The 19,410-nt window shown below is 39.9% G+C and overlaps 1 protein-coding gene across 2 annotated transcripts in view; it reads left to right on the top strand.

The window, feature by feature from the left end:
- Positions 1-19,410, top strand: part of LMO4 (LIM domain only 4) — a 38,623-nt gene that overhangs the window by 6,151 nt on the left and 13,062 nt on the right. For both annotated transcript variants that reach the window (XM_075832193.1, XM_075832195.1), the window contains exons 3-4: positions 15,980-16,076; positions 16,313-16,468. In XM_075832193.1, coding sequence (XP_075688308.1) covers positions 15,980-16,076; positions 16,313-16,468 — 253 coding nt within the window. The remainder of the gene's footprint in view (positions 1-15,979; positions 16,077-16,312; positions 16,469-19,410) is intronic.

Raw genomic sequence — 19,410 nt, 5'->3', positions numbered from 1 at the left:
CATGTCTCTTTTCAAAAAGTCCTGTGATCATGAATAAAATAATTCTAGTCTGCGTCGTGCTTAAGCATTAATAATGGTGGTGTCTGGTGCCCCAGTCCTAAATCCCAGTTTAGACAGAGGTCTTCGCTGTAATTGCTGATGTAATACGTCTGGTAGCTGCCCCCCCCCCCCCCCCGCTAGGGCCCCTCCTCGTTTCTTTAGACGGAATCCAAGAGACATCATGCAGAGAGTTAATTTCCCTGGTAATCAACAGCAAGCTGCTATATTCAGGGAATGCTGTCCCTTTAATTGAACAGGCTAGGTAATTAAATGGCGTTTTTCCAATAGGACGTGCTAGGTAAATCTAATAGTTGGTTATTTAATATCACTTTGAAGTCTGCCCACTCAAGCACAATGACAGCACAGGAGCATGTGAACTATTAGCTGGGAGAGAGGGGAAAAAACTGGATCTCAAAAATTAATTAAATCGCATGCAATTTAGGGGGAACGTTTATCTTGATTTGTCATAACAGAATTAATTCAAGGCCTCCAATTCACTTGGGGGCAGATCTGTTACTCTGAATTAACCAAGCGTAATTTGGCAGATTTTTTTTTTTTCTTCCTCCTTCTCTTCTCTAATGTAGCTGCAGCCATTATGCACAGCCCTTTTCTAAGTATCAATAGCTCCTAGAGCTTTTAAGGTGCCTTAGTATCCAGTTAGTATGAAGTACCTTTAATGGACTTGGCTCTTGGCATCACTTTGTAGCATTTAATACACCTCCCATTAACCCCTGGAGAGCTGGAGGTTAATGCATTGCACTCTTCTGCAGAAGGGACTTAAATGAAAAGGCAAGACTTATATAATTGCTTATAAAACCGGTTAACGCTAAAGAACAGTGTTTTATATGAAAAATGAAATAATTCATATGACCTTGAGGACCATAAATTACCCTTTAAGCCAGCACAGTAATGCTATTTTAAGAATGGCTGCGACGGTACCAGAAGATCAATGTTTTTATTAACATTAGGATATTTGTTAGTTAGGAAGTAGGTATGCCAAGCTTATCGTTGTTTTTATTGACCGTTTTAATGAGGAATTGGTATTTTATAGTGTTTTTTTTTTAAATTATATATATATCATTTGCAGGCGTTTCTTCTGCAGGGCAGTACTACGTTTTTGATTAAAATGGTAATTAAATAGAATTGATTAAATCTGTAGGGACTTTTAACTCCTATTTCTCATATCTCAGACATTATTATTAGTATTTATTATTATAATCTAACTTGGCCTTCATAAATGTTTGCCTTGTTTTATTGAGTATTTAGCCACAATCCATGTCAAAGGGCCAGGATTTGGCGCTATGTAAATCTGCGTAATTTGAGTGACCTGTTCTTTAAAGTGTCCCATTGCTCGTGATAAATGTCCCTACTTCTACACACTGTTATAATATAGGCACTAGTGCTTTGCCAGGTGTGACCTGTCATATATGTTCTTCACTTTTGTAACGTCTGTAACTTGACACTAGATTTGACCGATATAAACTTCAGAAATTAGTATTCTCCATCCATTCAAAATACCAACATTTCTTCAGTGTATACACTAATGCCGTATACAAAATATAGATATCTACATTAATAATTGTGTAGTCAGACAAACTCCATATTTGTAAGACTACAGGTATATTTACACATGGCAGATTTGTTGCAAACATTTGTCCCATTCATCTGAAAGAGGTTTGTAGAAATCCATGCAGATGTATGGAACAGATTTTCAGTCACCCAGAACTTGGAAACTAATCTGTCGTGTGTGAACACACCCTAATCTGTCTGTAGAAAGTGATAAATGTTGCACAGCTATGACTGGAAAACCACACCCCTGCCACACCCCTCTCAGAGCCACAATTTAAAAAAATGTCTCCGACGTAGTAGGCAATCTGACTTTTTAGACCTTCCATACCCAGACTCTTCATATTGATAGAATTGCTCCTGGAACTTACAATTAGCCTTCAGGTTTGCAAGAGTTAATGAGTACCTGTCACCTCTCCTGACATGTCTATTTTGGTAAATTTCTGTATTCCTTCTAAAATAACAATTCTGGAACATATTTTCTAAAAACTCTGCATTGTGCCGTTCCTTGTTTTTCCTCCTAGAAATTTGACTAAATGGATAACTGGGTGTTACTATTCACCTCCTTGTCAAAAGGGGTGTTTCCCTACAGTCTCGCACTGATTGGACAGTGTCAGCTGTGTACAGACTCGCCCCCAATTCGTAACACTCAGTTTATTTATACATTTCTAGGAGGAATAACAGAGGAACAGCACAACGTAGAAATCTAATAAAAGATAATCCATAATTTTTATTTCATGGGAAATATAATTTAGTAAACAGACCTGACCGGAGAGGTGACAGATCCTCTTTTAAGTAACCATTCCCTTTTCTTATTCACAATAGAACCCCCTAATAACATTTACTTTTAATGGCTAAATATATATTGTTTGTTTTTGCTACTTTACTATATAACACATTTAACGTATTCGATTTTTGTGCCTCTAGGACTGAGCTCTTTCAAATATTTTAGCCTGTCTCCTTTAGTGCATTGACTCCAGCGACATCTGTAGATTAGATGAGATCCAGTGACACCAAGCAGTGGAGATCATTAAATAAAATATTTACATGTAGGCAATCTCTTATGTCAGATCTAGCCTTCAGAACAATGATCTGCCTGTAATTGTAAATGGTCTCACTGTATTAGGCACATCTTGCTGTTTTGAGATTGATTGTGTTCCCCAAATGCTAAAATATTAACGTTCTCCACCGGTCCGAAGACCTTAACAGAGGAAACTGAAACCATTTCTGTCATCACAATTAAGGAGTCCCCTGGCTTTAATTAGTCTGACCTGGGGTGTATCTCCCCCCCCCCCCCCCATAGCTGGAGTTGAAGAGGAGGGGAAGAAAAAGCCCATTAAAGTCCAGACGGAGACTGATAGCTACTTAATTGAGCACCTAAAGCCTCGAGCCTTTTAAATCAAACACTGTCCTGCACAATCCCCTGGTTAGATAATTAACTCTCCTGCCTCACAGAAACTCTGTGAAAACAAGTTTTTAGAAAAGGCTACAGTTACATAGTTGCCTTCATTCTTGGCTCAAAGTGAAAAGCAATTACTTCTCGTCATTTACAAGGGTTTACATTCACTGAGATTTTTCAATTTCCAGAAAATGATATAATTAAATATTCGGCCTATACAAACTGATGTGAACATTCCCATGAAAGAAAATTGACCAATCTTACGTAAGGGAGCGTGAGAAAGGGAAACGCAAACGTATCGTACTGGACCACATTAGGGAAATTGGGTTTGACCTACAAATGACCTTCATGCACGAAGACTGATAACCAACATCCAGGCAATTAAAAGAGAACAATAGATAGTATTGTATTGTGTAGCCAATATGGTCTTGGGTGGTTATTTCATACAAAGGAGTGAAGACAACATGGGGCATACAATAGAAACCCTGTTTAAGAAGCACTAAGGGCTTCTATGGTCCATTGACTGTACTTGTCCCCGATTTTGTATTTTTTTTTTTTAAGAATAGTATCTTTACAGTGGAAAAGGTGTAACACGTACCTGACAGATTGCTTGTAATGATGACCTTGTGCTTGTCCGTAACTAAACGCAAGCAGTACTGGTGTGTGATACACACTTGGAGAAGGGGTGTAATTTACACAGTCACAGTTTAGCAGACTCCTAGGTGGAAATACTACTTTGAGCCTATAGGAGTTGACAGTATTTGCTAAAGTAATTTTATTGTTTAGAATGTCCCACGGCACATGATAAATGTCTCAAATCCTACAGACTGCAATAAAACAATTACCAACTCTGCACTATGTCTGTCCTGTCATGTGCGCTACTACAAAATGTAACATTGATAACTGTCTGTGACCGTCAAACCCACTTTTAAAAGGGCAAAATTATAAGCTGTCTTGGGTTACATCAACATATTCACATGTTTCAGGTGTTTACCAAGCATTGAACAAGTCACCTTGTTCATGAGTGTTTCATTCCGGACGTATTGATAAAACAGCCCTATAAAACGAACAGTGCCGTCTTCCCCATAGCTGTGGTACCGGAGATCCGCTTCAAAAAGTTCCATTCTAAAGTTTGCTGCTGCTCTTCTTTTTTTAATATTTCCCTTAAAGAGGCTCTGTCACCAGATTTTGCAACCCCTATCTGCTATTGCAGCAGATCGGCGCTGCAATGTAGATTTTTTATTTTTAAAAAACGAGCATTTTTGGCCAAGTTATGACCATTTTTGCATTTATGCAAATGAAGCTTGCGAAAGTACAACTGGGCGTGTTTACAGTAAAAGTACAATTGGGCGTGTATTATGTGTGTACATCGGGGCGTTTTTACTAGCTGGGCGTTAGGAATGGGAGTGTATGATGCTGACGAATCACCATCATCCACTTCTGTTCGTTAACGCCCAGCTTCTGGCAGTGCACAGACACACAGCGTGTTCTCGAGAGATCACGCTGTGACGTCACTCACTTCCTGCCCCAGGTCCTGCATCGTGTCGGCCACATCGGCACCAGAGGCTACAGTTGATTCTGCAGCAGCATCAGAGTTTGCAGGTAAGTAGCTACATCGACTTACCTGCAAACGCCGATGCTGCTGCAGAATCAACTGTAGCCTCTGGTGCCGATGTGTCCTCGCTCGGCCGACACGATGCAGGACCTGGGGCAGGAAGTGAGTGACGACACAGCGTGATCTCTCGAACACGCTGTGTCTGTGCACTGCCAGAAGCTGGGCGTTCTGAAGAGAAGTGGATGATACTTCTCATCAGAACGCCCAGCTAGTAAAAGTAGTAAAAACGCCCCGATGTACACACATAATACACGCCCACTTGGACTTTTACTTTAAACACGCCCAGTTGGACTTTTGCAAGCCTCATTTGCATAAATACAAAAATGGTCATAACTTGGCCAAAAATGCTCGTTTTTTTAAAATAAAAACGTTACTGTAATCTACATTGCAGCGCCTATCTGCTGCAATAGCAGATAGGGGTTGCAAAATCTGGTGACAGAGCCTCTTTAAAGCAGGATACCACTTTATTATGTTAGTTAATGTTGAGTCCTGGCTAAACATTCAAAAATCTGTAGGATGCCCCCTTTTGGTATGTATGTGTTATGTCACACATGCTGACCTAGATGTAGACTACCCTACGGGGGTGGATATAATTTGTAGTTCATCTATGATGTTTATGGTAGAAGGAGGGTCTCCCTCCCCCTTTCCATGCCTCAGTCAGTCCATTGACTAGTGGTTTCCTACTAGTGACTACTGCTAATCACAAATTTATTTCTGAATATATAACATAACACATGACCACCTACTCCTAAATTATAGAACTAAAAACAATACCACTTATAATTCACTTTTTCTTGGAAGTAGAAGACATGGGAAGAACACGACGGCTGTATCATTAATTATGTTAGCGATCAGGTTTGACATATATTTATAAATTACAGGTGTGGCACATTTGATATCTAAAAAGATGATTGAGATATTAATCGAAGACCTTTTATCTATCTGAATTATATTATAAAGTTCAGGGAGATTATTTTTTCCATCTTTCGTGTATCCTTGTCTTTTAAGTAGATTTCAATTTAAAAGGCTTATATTTTCTGATCACTGAGAACAGTAGCTGACACCTGGCCAGATTACAAAGTGTTTTATAGGGTTAATCAAATTATTTGTATGAGATTAAAATAGTTTTTTTTTTTTTTTTTCTCCAGAAACCTTGCCTCTTCTGTTTATGGGTCCCAAATAAATGGGGATGAGCTGCAATACCTGACAAAGCCCATGGAGACGAGTGGCATTTTTACTGGGGAAAATTGTAGATTCTCAATATGCTTTGATAAATCACATACTTTAACTTTGTGACCAGAGGCAAAGTTTGCTGTAGGGATCCAGCGTCGCTGTGGGTTCCTATCAGTAGTCCAGGTTCACACCGTGACGTTTTTTTGTGTCTGGGTCTTGAACTGAGTTTTCTATACTTTTTAGATACGGGGTATATTTCATGGGCCTGGGCATTATTGTCCATTACATAAAGTACATATCGTCACTTATGCCGCTATGATCAAAGTCAGATTCTAAAAAACATTGATACATACGATTTCAGCCTTTAGGCTTTTTTTTTACATCTGCGTAAAAATAATGGAAAACCTCAACGCAGTGCCATAACTGGCATACCACTAGCGCCCATTGTGTGACTGGTCTTATGTCATGGTGTCTGTCATTTTACAGGAAGAATAGCAATGCATGTAGCTCTTCCTGTCAAATCTGATGTAATCTGCAACGGAGCATCTAACACAGATGTGAATAGAGCCTTAGCCGGTGGATTTCCTCATTTATACTATTGCAAAATCCACGAGCAGCAAACACAAGAGCACTGATACCAGTTCTGACCCAGATATAATCTCTGAATTTTGTTCTCCCCCTATATGCATAAAACTTTCTGTCCCCTTTGCTTGTATAAATTATCATTCTCCGTACATTTCACAGGCGTCCTGCTGGCTACATTAACACGGGGTAAATTGACTGTATCCACATGCAGAACACTAGACTGCTGAAGTTTAATGTGGCTTACAAACTTGTATAAAGGTCCAATGATTCACTTAAGTGACAAACTGTTAACAGTGGAACAAAAGATGACATTTTAATGACTTCTAATGAAGACAATTGTAACACCCTGACAGCTCTGTTTGTTTACAATGTAACGCTGAACACTAAATATATAACCATTTTAAAAAAAATATTATTTTCCTACAATCCGCACACCGTATATTAATATAATATCCATGATTTATTACTATGTTCCCATAATCTGTGTTTAATCTATATCTGCAATCTTTGCCTCTGCAGTTGTTGTTAAACACCAATCTAATCGATGTGTATGGGTGGCATCCCGACACTCTTCCGGAGGCAGATGCTGGGGAGAAGGATCGGGCATACTGGATTTCAACATGTCCGCTACTTTATACATGCAGGAGATAAGCCGTGGCCAGAGGTGTCTGAAGTGACTTCCTTCTCCCCATTAAGATAAACATGCATGCTCGGCCAAGCATGCATGTTAGCCCGTTAGTGACCGCCAATATGCCTTTTCACGGCGGCCACTAATGGGCTTTATTCCAATGCATAAGCCTTTTCACAGCGCTGCATCAGAATAAATAAATGGAGCAGGGAGCCGTAAAATCTCCCTGCTCTGGGAGCAGTCCTGCTGGAACGGGCGAGATCGATCGTATCTATCTCGCCAGTTTAACCCCTCAGATGCGGCGCTCAATAGCAAGCGCCACATCTGAGTGGTTTTGCAGAGCGGGAGCTCCCTCGCCCCACCGGCAACCTGCGATAAGATCGCAGGATGTCGGTGGTTTCTATGGCAGCCAAGGGGCCTAATAAAGCCCCCCAGCTCTGCCACTAGTTATGCCTGCTAGGCCATGCCAGACGCATGGCCCAAAAGATGCCTGTCTGTTTTACGCAGGCAGGCACTAATACACTGCAATACAAAAGTATTGGAGTGTATTATAAATGCAATCGGAGGATCGCATAGTGAAGTCCCCTGGTGGGACTAGTAAAAAAGTAAAAAATAAATAAATGGAAAAACACCTTTTTCCCTTTACAAAATGCTTTTATTATTATTTTAAAAAAAAAATGGAAAAAAGTTACACATATTTGGTATTGCCGCATTCATAATGGCCCCACTTATATAAAGTTATTACATTATTTAACCCGTACGGTGAACGCTGTAAAAAAAACATAATTAAAAACTGCGAAAATAGTTTTCTGTGAATCCTGTCTTGGAAAAAAAAATGGGATAAAAAAGTGGCATCTACTCCCAAAATGGTACCAATAAAAACTACAAGTCATCCCGCAAAAAAAAAGCCCTCATGCGGCTGCATTGGTGGAAAAATAAAAAAGTTATGGCTCTTGAAATATACAGACACAAACAAATAATTTTGAAGAAAAAAAGGTTTTTTTTCTGTGTAAAAGTAGTAAAACATATAAAATCTATATAAATTTGGTATCGTTTCAATCGTAACAACCCGCTGAGTAAAGTTATTTGTGTTATTTATACCACACGGTAAACGGTGTGAATTTAGGACGGAAAAAGGTGGCGAAATTGCTGTGTTTTTTTCTGTTCCCCACCAAAAAAAGTTGATTAAAAGTTAAGCAATAACTTCTACGTATCCCAAAATGGCGCTATTAAAAAGAAACTACAACTACAAAAAAACAAGACCTTCTACAGCTATGTCGACGCAAAAATTAAAAAGTTATAGCTCTTTGAATGAGACGATGGAAATACTTAAAAAATAGCTCGGTCATTAAGGCCTAAAATAGGCTGGTCACTAAGGCGTTAATGGTGGAGTCGGGAGTAATAGCTGTTGACCGAACAAAAGTTTGCCCGACATCTTTCTGAAGTATATGGGCACCTTTTAGAGCTTGAGGCGGCCAGGACATGATGAGAGCTGTTTCATTACAAAGCCGTGATCTGTAGCCTGTGTCTTATCTTCAGAATAGATTTATTTTCTTTGGATTATATTCTGCTCATTTGATACCTTGGACTATATATGCTCTAATTTTTAGCCATTGGCATTTTTTGTGTACACCAGCAGTTCTGGATGCATAGTCCGGTACAGGTAGGAGCGAGATCAATTTGCATGGCTCCATACACTCTCCTAAAATAAAGAATAAACCCTTTGTTTTGGAGATTTGACATGCAAATACCTTCTGCTGTAATTCCGTCTTTCCGTAAAAGGCTTTTTTTTTTTTTTTAATTCCATCTGTCCTACGACCTTACTGGTTATCCCAGCACAATTCACTAGAGCATATACCTGGCACTTTTTATACAAGATGTTCCAACAGAATTCCTAATAGAAATATTCCCAAGATAGAAAAATAGTCTGCATATACTTGCACAGTAGGTCCTTTTTTTTTCCCCCCTCATATGGCTGATAACAGATAGCAGTAACTTACTCTTTATCTTTTAGCTTTAATCCGACCAACATCCCAATAATTCCTTAGTCAGTCTTGTCTTCATTTTAGGGTCCATGCGCATGGCACATTGAGGTGCGCAGAAGCCGGTGCGGTGACAAGTGGCATTCTGACGGGTCCATATTTTTGGACCCATCGGCAATCTGGTGCCATTGTGAGGTATCATGTTTTCCCCTACAAGCAATACTAGAATACCTGCATAACCCAGTATGACATGGAACATGCCACATTTTTCTACTTTAGACTAGGCTCTGTTCACGTTATGTCAGAGCCCTATGTCGGAGGCATACATTTGGGAGGATGTCCCGACGCATAACTCCGAAGGAAGGCTGCGATGTATCCCACTATATAGACATACAATGGGGTACGTCATCCATAGGACACCATGTTGAGAAAAAAAACAACCTATACCACTCAGTTTACTGTCTACTACACTGTTCCATAGTACAAAAAACGTAGTATGCCGACCCATATCTGCCCGGCATATGCCAAAAGGTCGTTCACGCTGGGTGAATTGGGGTCTATGGTTGCGTTCGGTATATGCACCAGGAAGTAGGGCTGTGGCGTAAGGGCCCTTTTACAGCGGCCAATTATTGGGACAAACTAGCGTTTACAGAAAACTCGTTTCCGATAATTTCCCTGTGTAAACAGGGCAACGATCAGCCACTGAGCGAGCAAACGCTCGTTCATCGGCTGATTGTATTGGTTTAAATTAAATAAATATTGTTGCCGGCGGCACATTTCCCTATGTAAACAAGACGACGTGCTGCAGACATGATATAAATGTCTGGGGATGAGTGATCGGAGTAACGAGCGTTCGTCCCTATACTAGCGCCTTGTGAAAGGAGAAATTGAGCGCCGATCAACGAGCCTAACTCTGATGCCTAACCATAGGCTAAGTTTGCATGTTGCCACGTGGTGCAGAAAGGACGCATAGTTTTTCGTCCGCAATGGACAGTTGCTGTTTTCCAGTATGAACATGGCCATAGAAGCGCTCAAGTTTGCGTTGTAGGTTAAGTTTTTTTGCAACAAGAATTGTAAATTTTGTTGTCCAGCTGAACTACCAGTCCCAGAATGATCTACAGCCTCCAAGACCGATACTGCTGGGACTTCTGGTTCCAATAAAACGAAGAAAAGCAGGTTACATAAGCTAATGCACCTAAGTAGTCCTACTGTTGTATCTCTTTCACAATGTGAATTTAAAGGTGCAGATGACCTAGGACATAATTTAGGTTAACAGCAGCTGATCCTTACATAGGACTGCTGGGAGTTATTCTCTTTTTTTTTTCTGTCCACTTCCTATACTGCAGGATATCGCATGCAACTTCTAAAATAGTTTACAAGCAAGGCTTGTTTTAGGTATTTCGGATAACCCCGTTTCCTATACTTGCCCCGCCTCCTCTCTCCTCTCTGTCTAGTGCATGTATGAGAGGCCTCAGTGTCCGGAAGTACCACGTGTTCTGGGCTTCCCTCCCCCCGCTCCCACCACCCTGAGCATTCTGCAGGAACGTGTCAGCGTGCGATCCTGGGCCTCAGACTAATTAGTTTTGAAATGGAGTTTTGATTGAACTCTCCAAATCGATGCTGCTGCAAAATTTGTTTCTCGGGCTTCCTATTAAAAGCCATCTTAAGGGGCAGTTTTTACTACTCTCCCTGTCGTTCAGTCGATACATTTAATAACAACTTACAGGCTATTTTCAATAAAGTGGCGACAGCAAATTAGTAGTTTGAACATGACAAGCCTCCTGCAAGATCAGATTCAGAAAACTCCGGGCAATTAGTTTTGGTTTTTTTTCCGTTTTTTTTCCTAAGGAGGAAGCATGTTGCTGTAATGAGAAGCACTCGTAGTGGCGAAGACTCATTATTAACCCCTGCTGTGCTGCCAGGCGGAGCACTACATTCTGACTGGGTGGCAGAGGGACAGTTGCAGTCTCGCTATTGTGTGTTTGTAGACCACCATTAATTATCTTGAAGGCTGTCTCTTCAACCGCAGGACAATTCAATTGCAGAACCTCTTTAAAAGCACACTGGGCATTCCTTCGTTTATTTCAGAGATGTCCTAGGGGTAATCGTACTTGAACAAGGCTTCGCAGGCGATTATTGTTAGACGGGCCTGGTTTGTAAAGCTGTAGGTGTGCAGCCTTTGCAGCACGTTGTGTGTGGGTTTTTTTTTCTTTGTATGTATTTCATAAACCTAGTTCTTATTTTTCTCCAGGCTTTTAGCAATTGCGTTTGTTTTTTTTTAAAGAATTATTTAGGATTGGTTTGCTTTTAAAGGGTGTTTTCTTTATAATTCAAGGGAGGTACTTTCCCTGCATAGGGCAGTTTAAAGGGGTTGTCCCGAATTGGAAAAACATATCTACTTTCTTCCATAACCTGTTCCTCCGTGTGATGTTTTTCAGCTGGGCTACATTCACTTCAATGAACCTGAGCCGTAATACCAGACACAACCTGTGTAAAGGTGCGGCACCATTTCTGGGAAAATTCAGCTATATTTTTCAAATCTTGTACAACCCCCTTTAAGGACTCTTGCACATGATACAGCGAGGCTGTACGGGGACACATGGAGTCCCTGCGGCTCCATGTTACATAGCCATAGGCACTCGATGTTCCTTCATACTATAAAGCCATAGGCAGTGTGTGCCACCATATGGCACTTGGTATAGAGTCGTATTACATAGATATTCTATGTATACAAATTCCATGCAGATGTTGCCCTTTTGTCGGATTTGAAACTGCTTGATCTCATGGCTTGCAGGATTCCTAGATAAAAGTTTGGGCCAGATGTACGAAGACTGGCGTTACATACTTCGAAGCCTGCAGGAGTAAGAGTTGAGTCATTTATTAAGTGGCGCACACCGCTTTACAAAATAGTCACGTCTTCTGCTGTGCGTGCACCTGAAAGTGAAATCTACCCAGCACCGATCTGCCGTAGATCTCCGCTATCATTTACGGCAGTTTCTGGCATAAACACGCCCCCTTTTGAAAAATCACACCCCTTTTTAAAAGTTCCAGATGTGGTTTAAGGCCCCTGCACACACTGCATACAATCTTCAATAACACTGCAGCATTTACAGGGGTCCTAAAAGCAAAAAAAGTTTCATGTTTTTGCACAAAATAGCCGTGCGCCTAATGCTGCTGCTTTTTTTAATTAATTTTTTTAATGCCACCAAAATGGATCAAATCGCATAATAAAAGCCTTAGTGCATGTGATACGGTAGATATTGGTGGACATTATCAACATCTACTTAAATAGAGGCTTCTGTTTTTTAGTCCATTTCAAACTGGCAATTGATTTTGTGAACTTACAGCAAATAGTTAATATATAACATAATATATGAACCTTTGGAACCTGTTGAATGTAAATCGCAACACTGACCGTTCGTTTCACAACTTTGGTTTATGAAATTTATTGTCATTTAATCAACTAAGAATCCTCTGGGGTACATTAGACGGAAGCTCCCATTATTCACATTAAATTAATAATACTTAATAAAATATATTCAAAGTAAATTAGAGGGCTGGAAACTATTACAGATATTAATGTCGTCCAACACCTTTTTTAGGGGTCACTTGGAAAACGCAATGGAGTATCCGTGTAGAGAAGAGACTGCAAGATGTACAGTAACAGTGCCCCTCTTATCCATTGTTTGTGTCTGGTACTGCAGCTCCACACCATTAAAGTGAATATAAGAGTTCAATACTAGACACGGCCTATGGACAAGAGTGGGGCTATTTCTGGGAAAAGAGCAGACTTATTTTTTTGCTTTACAGCCCCTTTTAATATCCTGTAATTGAAATGGAGAAACATCAGCAGAATGCTGGCTACTATTTAAGCAGCGTGTAGTCTGTCCAAGGGCTGCATGCATCGCCTTTACTTTGCAATGACATCACCTTTTGTTGAGAATATACAGACTTCAAAGTGAAAGGAAATGTCTGTCTTGTCAGGTGCACTTAAAGGGAAAGCACAGGAAAGTTGATTGAAATAAAACAAAAAGTGTCCCACCTGTTCAATCTCCTGCCGATCCAGTGATTCCTGCTGTTGTTTGTTGACTTGTCCTACTGGCTGTATACTAGTGTCGCTGCTGGGGGCAGTGATTAGCTGCAGCGTCACCTACATGTACGGCATGTCATCACTGCAGAAAACTAAACAAAGACTGGTGGGGACCACCGGAGCGGCGACAAGGAATTGAATAGATGAGTAGTTTTTTATTTTATCAAATTTCCTGTTCTTCGCAAAAACTTTTGAAGTCTGGAGATCCCTTTTAGGTCACGGAAGTTAGAAGTGTTGTGTTCATGTGGAGTTTTCGAAAGATATATGTTTTGTACGGTCATAGGCGCATGAAGCCTGTGGTCCGATTATTTAGGCCTCCACCAATTGCTATATACCAAAATCTATTATGATATAATTTTGTAAAGTCACTATATATAAACTGCTAGTGTAGGGCTACGTGGCTTTTTATACTGGGAATGCATCATCTAAAGAGCATGGTCTGGCATTGACTAGATAATACCACATTTTTATCAGTTAAATACCCACAGGCTTGGTTTTGAAGGGAAATTTTGAGTTTCCTATTTGGTATTCTACTTTAGGGAGTCCTTCAAACACCTTAAGAAATATCTGCAATTACTATGCTAACTAGACAACACATGATCGCGTTTGGGAGGCAATTTGAGTAGGGGAGCATGCTGAATCTTCAGGCACTTGTGATCAGAGTGGTCACCTTTTTTTGCTGTTTTTTTTTTTAGAAGTGCTGGTAGAATAAACGTCACCAGTACATCAACTCCTGAAGAAGAAGATGGTCCCTGATACCTACTGAAGTAGTGTGGGATAGGAGCTGGTAGAGGAGGTCTACCGGCAGCAGAAAGACAAAGACAAGTGCAGCATCTTTACACTTATTTAGGCGAGTGTTTTGCATCAGTATTTTTAGTCCAAAACCAGGAGTGAAGCACAAGCAGGAAAACGTGTAATGGAAAGATTTGGACGCACTCCTGGTTTCGGCTTACAAATAATGCAAAATACTGCCGTACATACATGACTATTTGATGTCAAACATGTGGAAAGTTGCTGCACTTTGGCTTTGTATAGAAAAGGTTATTTACACTTTTTGGACACACTTGTAGAGTATAGGGGCGCTCCATTAATTACTTTCCGCGCTTCGCCAAATCTCAGATTCCCTCCTTTTTTTTTTTTTTTTTTTTAATAGCGGTCAATCAGTATACAAGAAGAACCTAAAAATTAAGTATCCCTATAGTGCCACAGATCTTTTACCCATTTGACACAAATGGGCAAATTTACTGTTGGTGTTGCGTCAGAATTCTGGCCTAAGTTGCACTTCTTTTTGGTGCAAATTTATTAATGAAATCTGCTAAAAAGAACAGATTATTACGTCTAGTCTGTCAAGGGGTGTGGCTTTAGATATAACAAATTGCGCCAATATATTGGTTCAAAAAAGTGGACTAAAGTAAGCCAACAAAGAGGTGGTATAAAGTTAGACAGAAGTGTCTAAATGTGCACCAAATTTATCATCCAGCATGAGTCAACGTGATAAATTTGGCACATTTAGTCTAATTCTAAGCTGTCTAAATTTAAGACCGTACTAGTATAACTGCCCCGGTGTGCTTGTTGTCCGTAGCAACCGGTTTAGAAAGCTGCTACGAGTAACTATTTGAGATCTGACTGGTTGCTATGAGTAACTTCTCCTCCACTTTTTGTCTCCCTTTTTAGACGCGAGGCGGAAGGGAATGTAACACCATTGTCCTTTCATTGTCAAGCATTCAGTGTTCTAATCCTCTAGAAATAATAGGCAAGCCAATCTTAAGATTCATTTTAGGCTCCACATAAGCTTTCTCTTTAAATTAAAAAAAATCGTTCAGTAATTAACATCTGTCCGTTTAGAAAAGACTTATCCTTGGGTTCTAGATCTTACGAGCCAGCTATACTAGTGCCTTCTAAAAGGCAAGATGTCAAACGAAATTAACTTTTCGCCCGCCTGACGGAGGTAAAATGCAATCCTCATTAACTACCGTGTGCACTGTTTTAGCGAGGGCATCAATGTATTAACAAATTATGTACGTACTTTTTTTTTTTTTTTTTTTCACGTCCCCCTTTCTACACTCCCCCCTATGGCAGATGTTGTGGTCTCATTTGATTGCATAGGAAAACTGCAGTGATACAACAAACACCCAGAGAGATATGATGACAAATGGGTCCAGATCCCGGTAAATTACTTTCTGCTCAAATCGAAATTTCATTCAGTTTGTTGCTAGCAGAGATGAAGTAATCTAAATTGTGGACTCAGGAGCAGATAGAGGGAAGTCGGAGCAAGCATTTCATTATCAAGAGAGAGAGAGAGAAGGTTAGAATGAAAGAGATGAGCGGAGGCAAATCTAAAGTGTTGACACTATGATTGAAAAGGTTAACCCATACACATTATATATCAACCTGGATAGCAGTGACTTCCTAATGGAAACTCTGCTCTGATGGCGGTTTGCTAGAGTTTCAATACACCGAGCATGATGTCTTCTTAGATATACAATCAAATCCCCTTAACCCCTTTGATGACTCATATCTCTTGATATGATTAAACCACAAAAAGAGAGTTCTTCAAATAATTTCAAGGACACAATACATTTAAACTCCAGTCATGAATTGTATCTATTTTTTTATGATGAGCCTGGAAATCTGATAAAATGTGTGTAGAACAGAATTGTTTTGTATTTGCTTGAGGTATAAACCAGTGTTTTTGATTAAATCCCATGGCTCCTTGCGAATCCTAGGTTGTATTTTTCTGCTGATACCAAAAAACATCCCAACCCCCCACCCCCCAAGTTCCCTGCTGTAAGCCCAGCACCATATCTTCAGATGTTGCTAGATCTTCTGTAATGATTTTGGAGGTACGATGCGTCATTACAATAATCAATCCTCATTTTCTTCCCTTTTTGTCTTGTTATAGGTTATTTGGAAACAGCGGAGCTTGCAGTGCTTGTGGGCAGTCAATTCCAGCCAGTGAACTGGTCATGAGGGCACAAGGAAACGTCTATCATCTTAAGGTATTTTTGCCGTATACAATGTTATCTGGGTCGTTTCGAGCTTTAAATGCTTGCTTTTCATCCGGAATTTGGTGTATTTTGATGCTGTCTGGCATGAAAGGGGTTAAAAATGAATCCTGATTAGATTTTACTGCGGCCCTTGATTGAAGCTATGATCTATAGTATTGTTTTATCAACCTTTTTTTTTCTTTCTATGATTAATTTGATTCTATTACCTTCCCTCTTCTGCCGTGCAGTGTTTTACGTGCTCAACCTGTCGGAATCGCCTCGTCCCAGGGGACCGGTTTCACTACATCAATGGCAGTTTATTCTGTGAACATGATAGACCTACAGCTCTTATCAATGGTCATTTGAATTCACTTCAGAGCAATCCACTACTGCCAGACCAGAAGGTGAATACTTAACTCTTTATTAACAAGCTTTTTCCAGGGGGCTAATTGCCACAATTATGTTTTATATACTCTTATGTTCATTTCTTACAGGTTGAGGGGTACAGAATAGATCTTTTTTGTTTTATGCTCAATGCTTCATTTTATTATTTAACTCTCTATATTTAAAAAAATATATATATATTTTCACATTCAGTAAAATACTCTGAGCTTTACTTGAACCCAATCGGTGCCAGTTATAAAAATGTTTCGGGCCATATCAGATGGTCCTGAAAAAGTCTTACGATACTGATGAAGTAGAAGCCTCTTGTAAAATTCCAGATTCACTTGCAGTTGTGTGCCCTGAAGAAAGTTTATTTTATGTACTATACTTATAAAATATTTAAAAAGTGGAGCAAAAATCTGATATTGCTCAGAAGCTTTTGGTTAGGAAAGTTGTAATTTTTTTTTATTCTACAGCCTAAAAATGGCTGACAAGAAGTGTATTAAATATTGGCTTAAGGTTTACGACCCCTTAAGGTGACACTCCTCCAAAACAGGCCACATCTTCCCATAAAACCACATTTTCGACCGGACCGCGCTGAGATGCAGCTTGTTTTTCTTGAGTATCACTTTAAGGCTACGTTCAGACGTGGCAGAATTTTTCCGTTGCCAATGTTGGTGCAGATTCGGGGCAATTACGCAAAGAATATGCACCAACATTTGCATATTTGACAGGTAATTCAGACGTTGCAGATATCACAGCGGACTTGCCACAGATTTCCGTTTTTGCATTGCAAAGGCTGAAATCCGCAGTGAAATTCCGATTCTTCTCCGCCACATAATGTGCATGCTGTGGAGGGGAAATTCTGCACCGCAGCCTAATTTCCGCACCTTTATTTTCCGCAACGTCTGAACTAAGTTTCCTAAAAATGTATAGAAGCAAATGTAAAAAAATGGCTGCAGCGGAATTCCACTGTGGGCTGTCCGCAGCGGAATTCAACAGCAATTCCGCCACGTCTGAACGTGGCCTAAGACTATGCTTCATGACCATTATGGTCTAGGACCTAATGCAGCAGAGATTTAGTGCCTACAGGGTCTTTCTGTACGGTCTGCAAAGTTTTAGACTGCAAGAATGAAGTCACAGGACCTCAGGGGAAGAGATATAATAGAGTAGTGGCGCAGAGCATGTCCTACTCCAATGGCTGCAGGTGGACGTATTGGTCAGACCCTCAGAGATGGTCTTGGAAACGGATCTATTAAAACCAATCAGAATGTACATTTTGAGGTAGCGAACCCCAGGTGAGAAGTAAAAATCCATTAAAGGAGGACTAGTTAAAGGTGATTACGAATTCATATGGGAGTTCATAAAGGTTGGTGTTCACTCTCTACACTGTTTATGAATAGTAATAAAAGCTGTGGCCACCACCACGGCTTCCGCAGTGGTTGTCACCCAGCTCTCCTAGAGACCTGAATGGCAAAACTAACTAGTTATACAGCACTATGGGAGCACAAGATAAATCGCTGCATAACTAGACGGAAAAGATGGCCGATGACCCCTCAGATATAATGGGGACCATATCGGTTAACAAGCCTTTTTAGAAACAGATGTATCTAAGAAACTGCTGAATAGAATATGAAGCATTTACACAAGAGTACAACACAAGGACTTTTATTCACAGGGGATTTTTAATTATAATTCCAGCTGAAATAATTAATGCGCTCCTTTTTTTTATTTTTTTTTATTTTTTTTTTTATTATGTCTGTTTACCGTTAATTAAAACCCAGGAAAAATAAGCTGCGACCTCAGAGGGTCGGTCACCAGACTGGCTTCTCTATATTCGTGTATAACAGGGCATCTATAAGGATGCTCTAATTGTTCTGTGTTATGGGTAGCAGTTGTACCCACCAACCCCCCACCCCACCCAAAACGTATCGTTGAAATGCCCTGATGTAAAGAGGTCTATCCGCTTGGATAGTCGCATCATTTTACATGTGAAAGATTGCATTCAGTACTATGGCTCCCGACTAATTCTAGAATGGGAACCAAAGTCTAAACTGGCCATTACGTCTCAATATCATTTGTAGCCTATGTTTATTTCCTGCATATGGTTCCTGATAGGACGTGATCTCACCTCTCAGGCAAATCCCAGTAAATGTCACTTCCAGCCTTCCTGTCTAGCAGAATAACTATTTTGTCAACATTTAACTTGTCATTTCACTTCCTTTTTTTCTCTATTTGATCCGGCACAATTGACTCGAGCAATTATATTTATCTGCTTAAAACAACAAATACATAATTGCTAGTTGGAGAACTTCATAGATCCAGACTAAATGTCTACAGGCCCGCCACGTGAGGGTATATTATACGCATGCCACCGTGTGCTCGTTGTGTTATTACATCCAACTGCTCTAATAAACAATATCTGGCAAATGCCGTATCCAGAAGCACGTTATAAAATGTTGGTCTAACGTTTTTTTTAACGTCGTGATCATTTTTTGGAAATCCAGGGCAATAATATATGTGGGATTTAGAAATTGTAGATGCTTTTTAGGCATTTTAGGAAATTTTCTGTAGAAAATCCCATTTAAATTTTAAGTTCTGTTTTTCTATAATTTTTTTTTTTTCTATTTTTGGGCTAGATTCACACCTTAAGTTTTGATCCAGTTTTTGATGCACGAGTAGATACAAAAGGAAGAGATGTATCAGTCTTTCCTCTTACATTTTCCTTCCTTTTTGTAAAAAAACAAACAAAACCTAACTATCAAACTGCAAGTGTAAAACCAGCCTTGAAGTCCATAGGGACAAATGTCCACCTAAAAGACACACCTATGGAGAAAAAAAACGCAGTACGCATTAAAATTGCTGCGAATGTTAATATTTCATTACGAGCTCGTGTACACTGCTGCATTACGGCTCTGTAGACCCTCCGCATAACATGGTACTCATATAAGTCTATATACAG

Source organism: Rhinoderma darwinii, chromosome 7 (assembly GCF_050947455.1).
Source record: "Rhinoderma darwinii isolate aRhiDar2 chromosome 7, aRhiDar2.hap1, whole genome shotgun sequence".
In the NCBI taxonomy this organism is placed as follows: Eukaryota; Metazoa; Chordata; class Amphibia; order Anura; family Rhinodermatidae; genus Rhinoderma; species Rhinoderma darwinii.
This window is presented reverse-complemented; position numbering and strand designations above follow the sequence as displayed.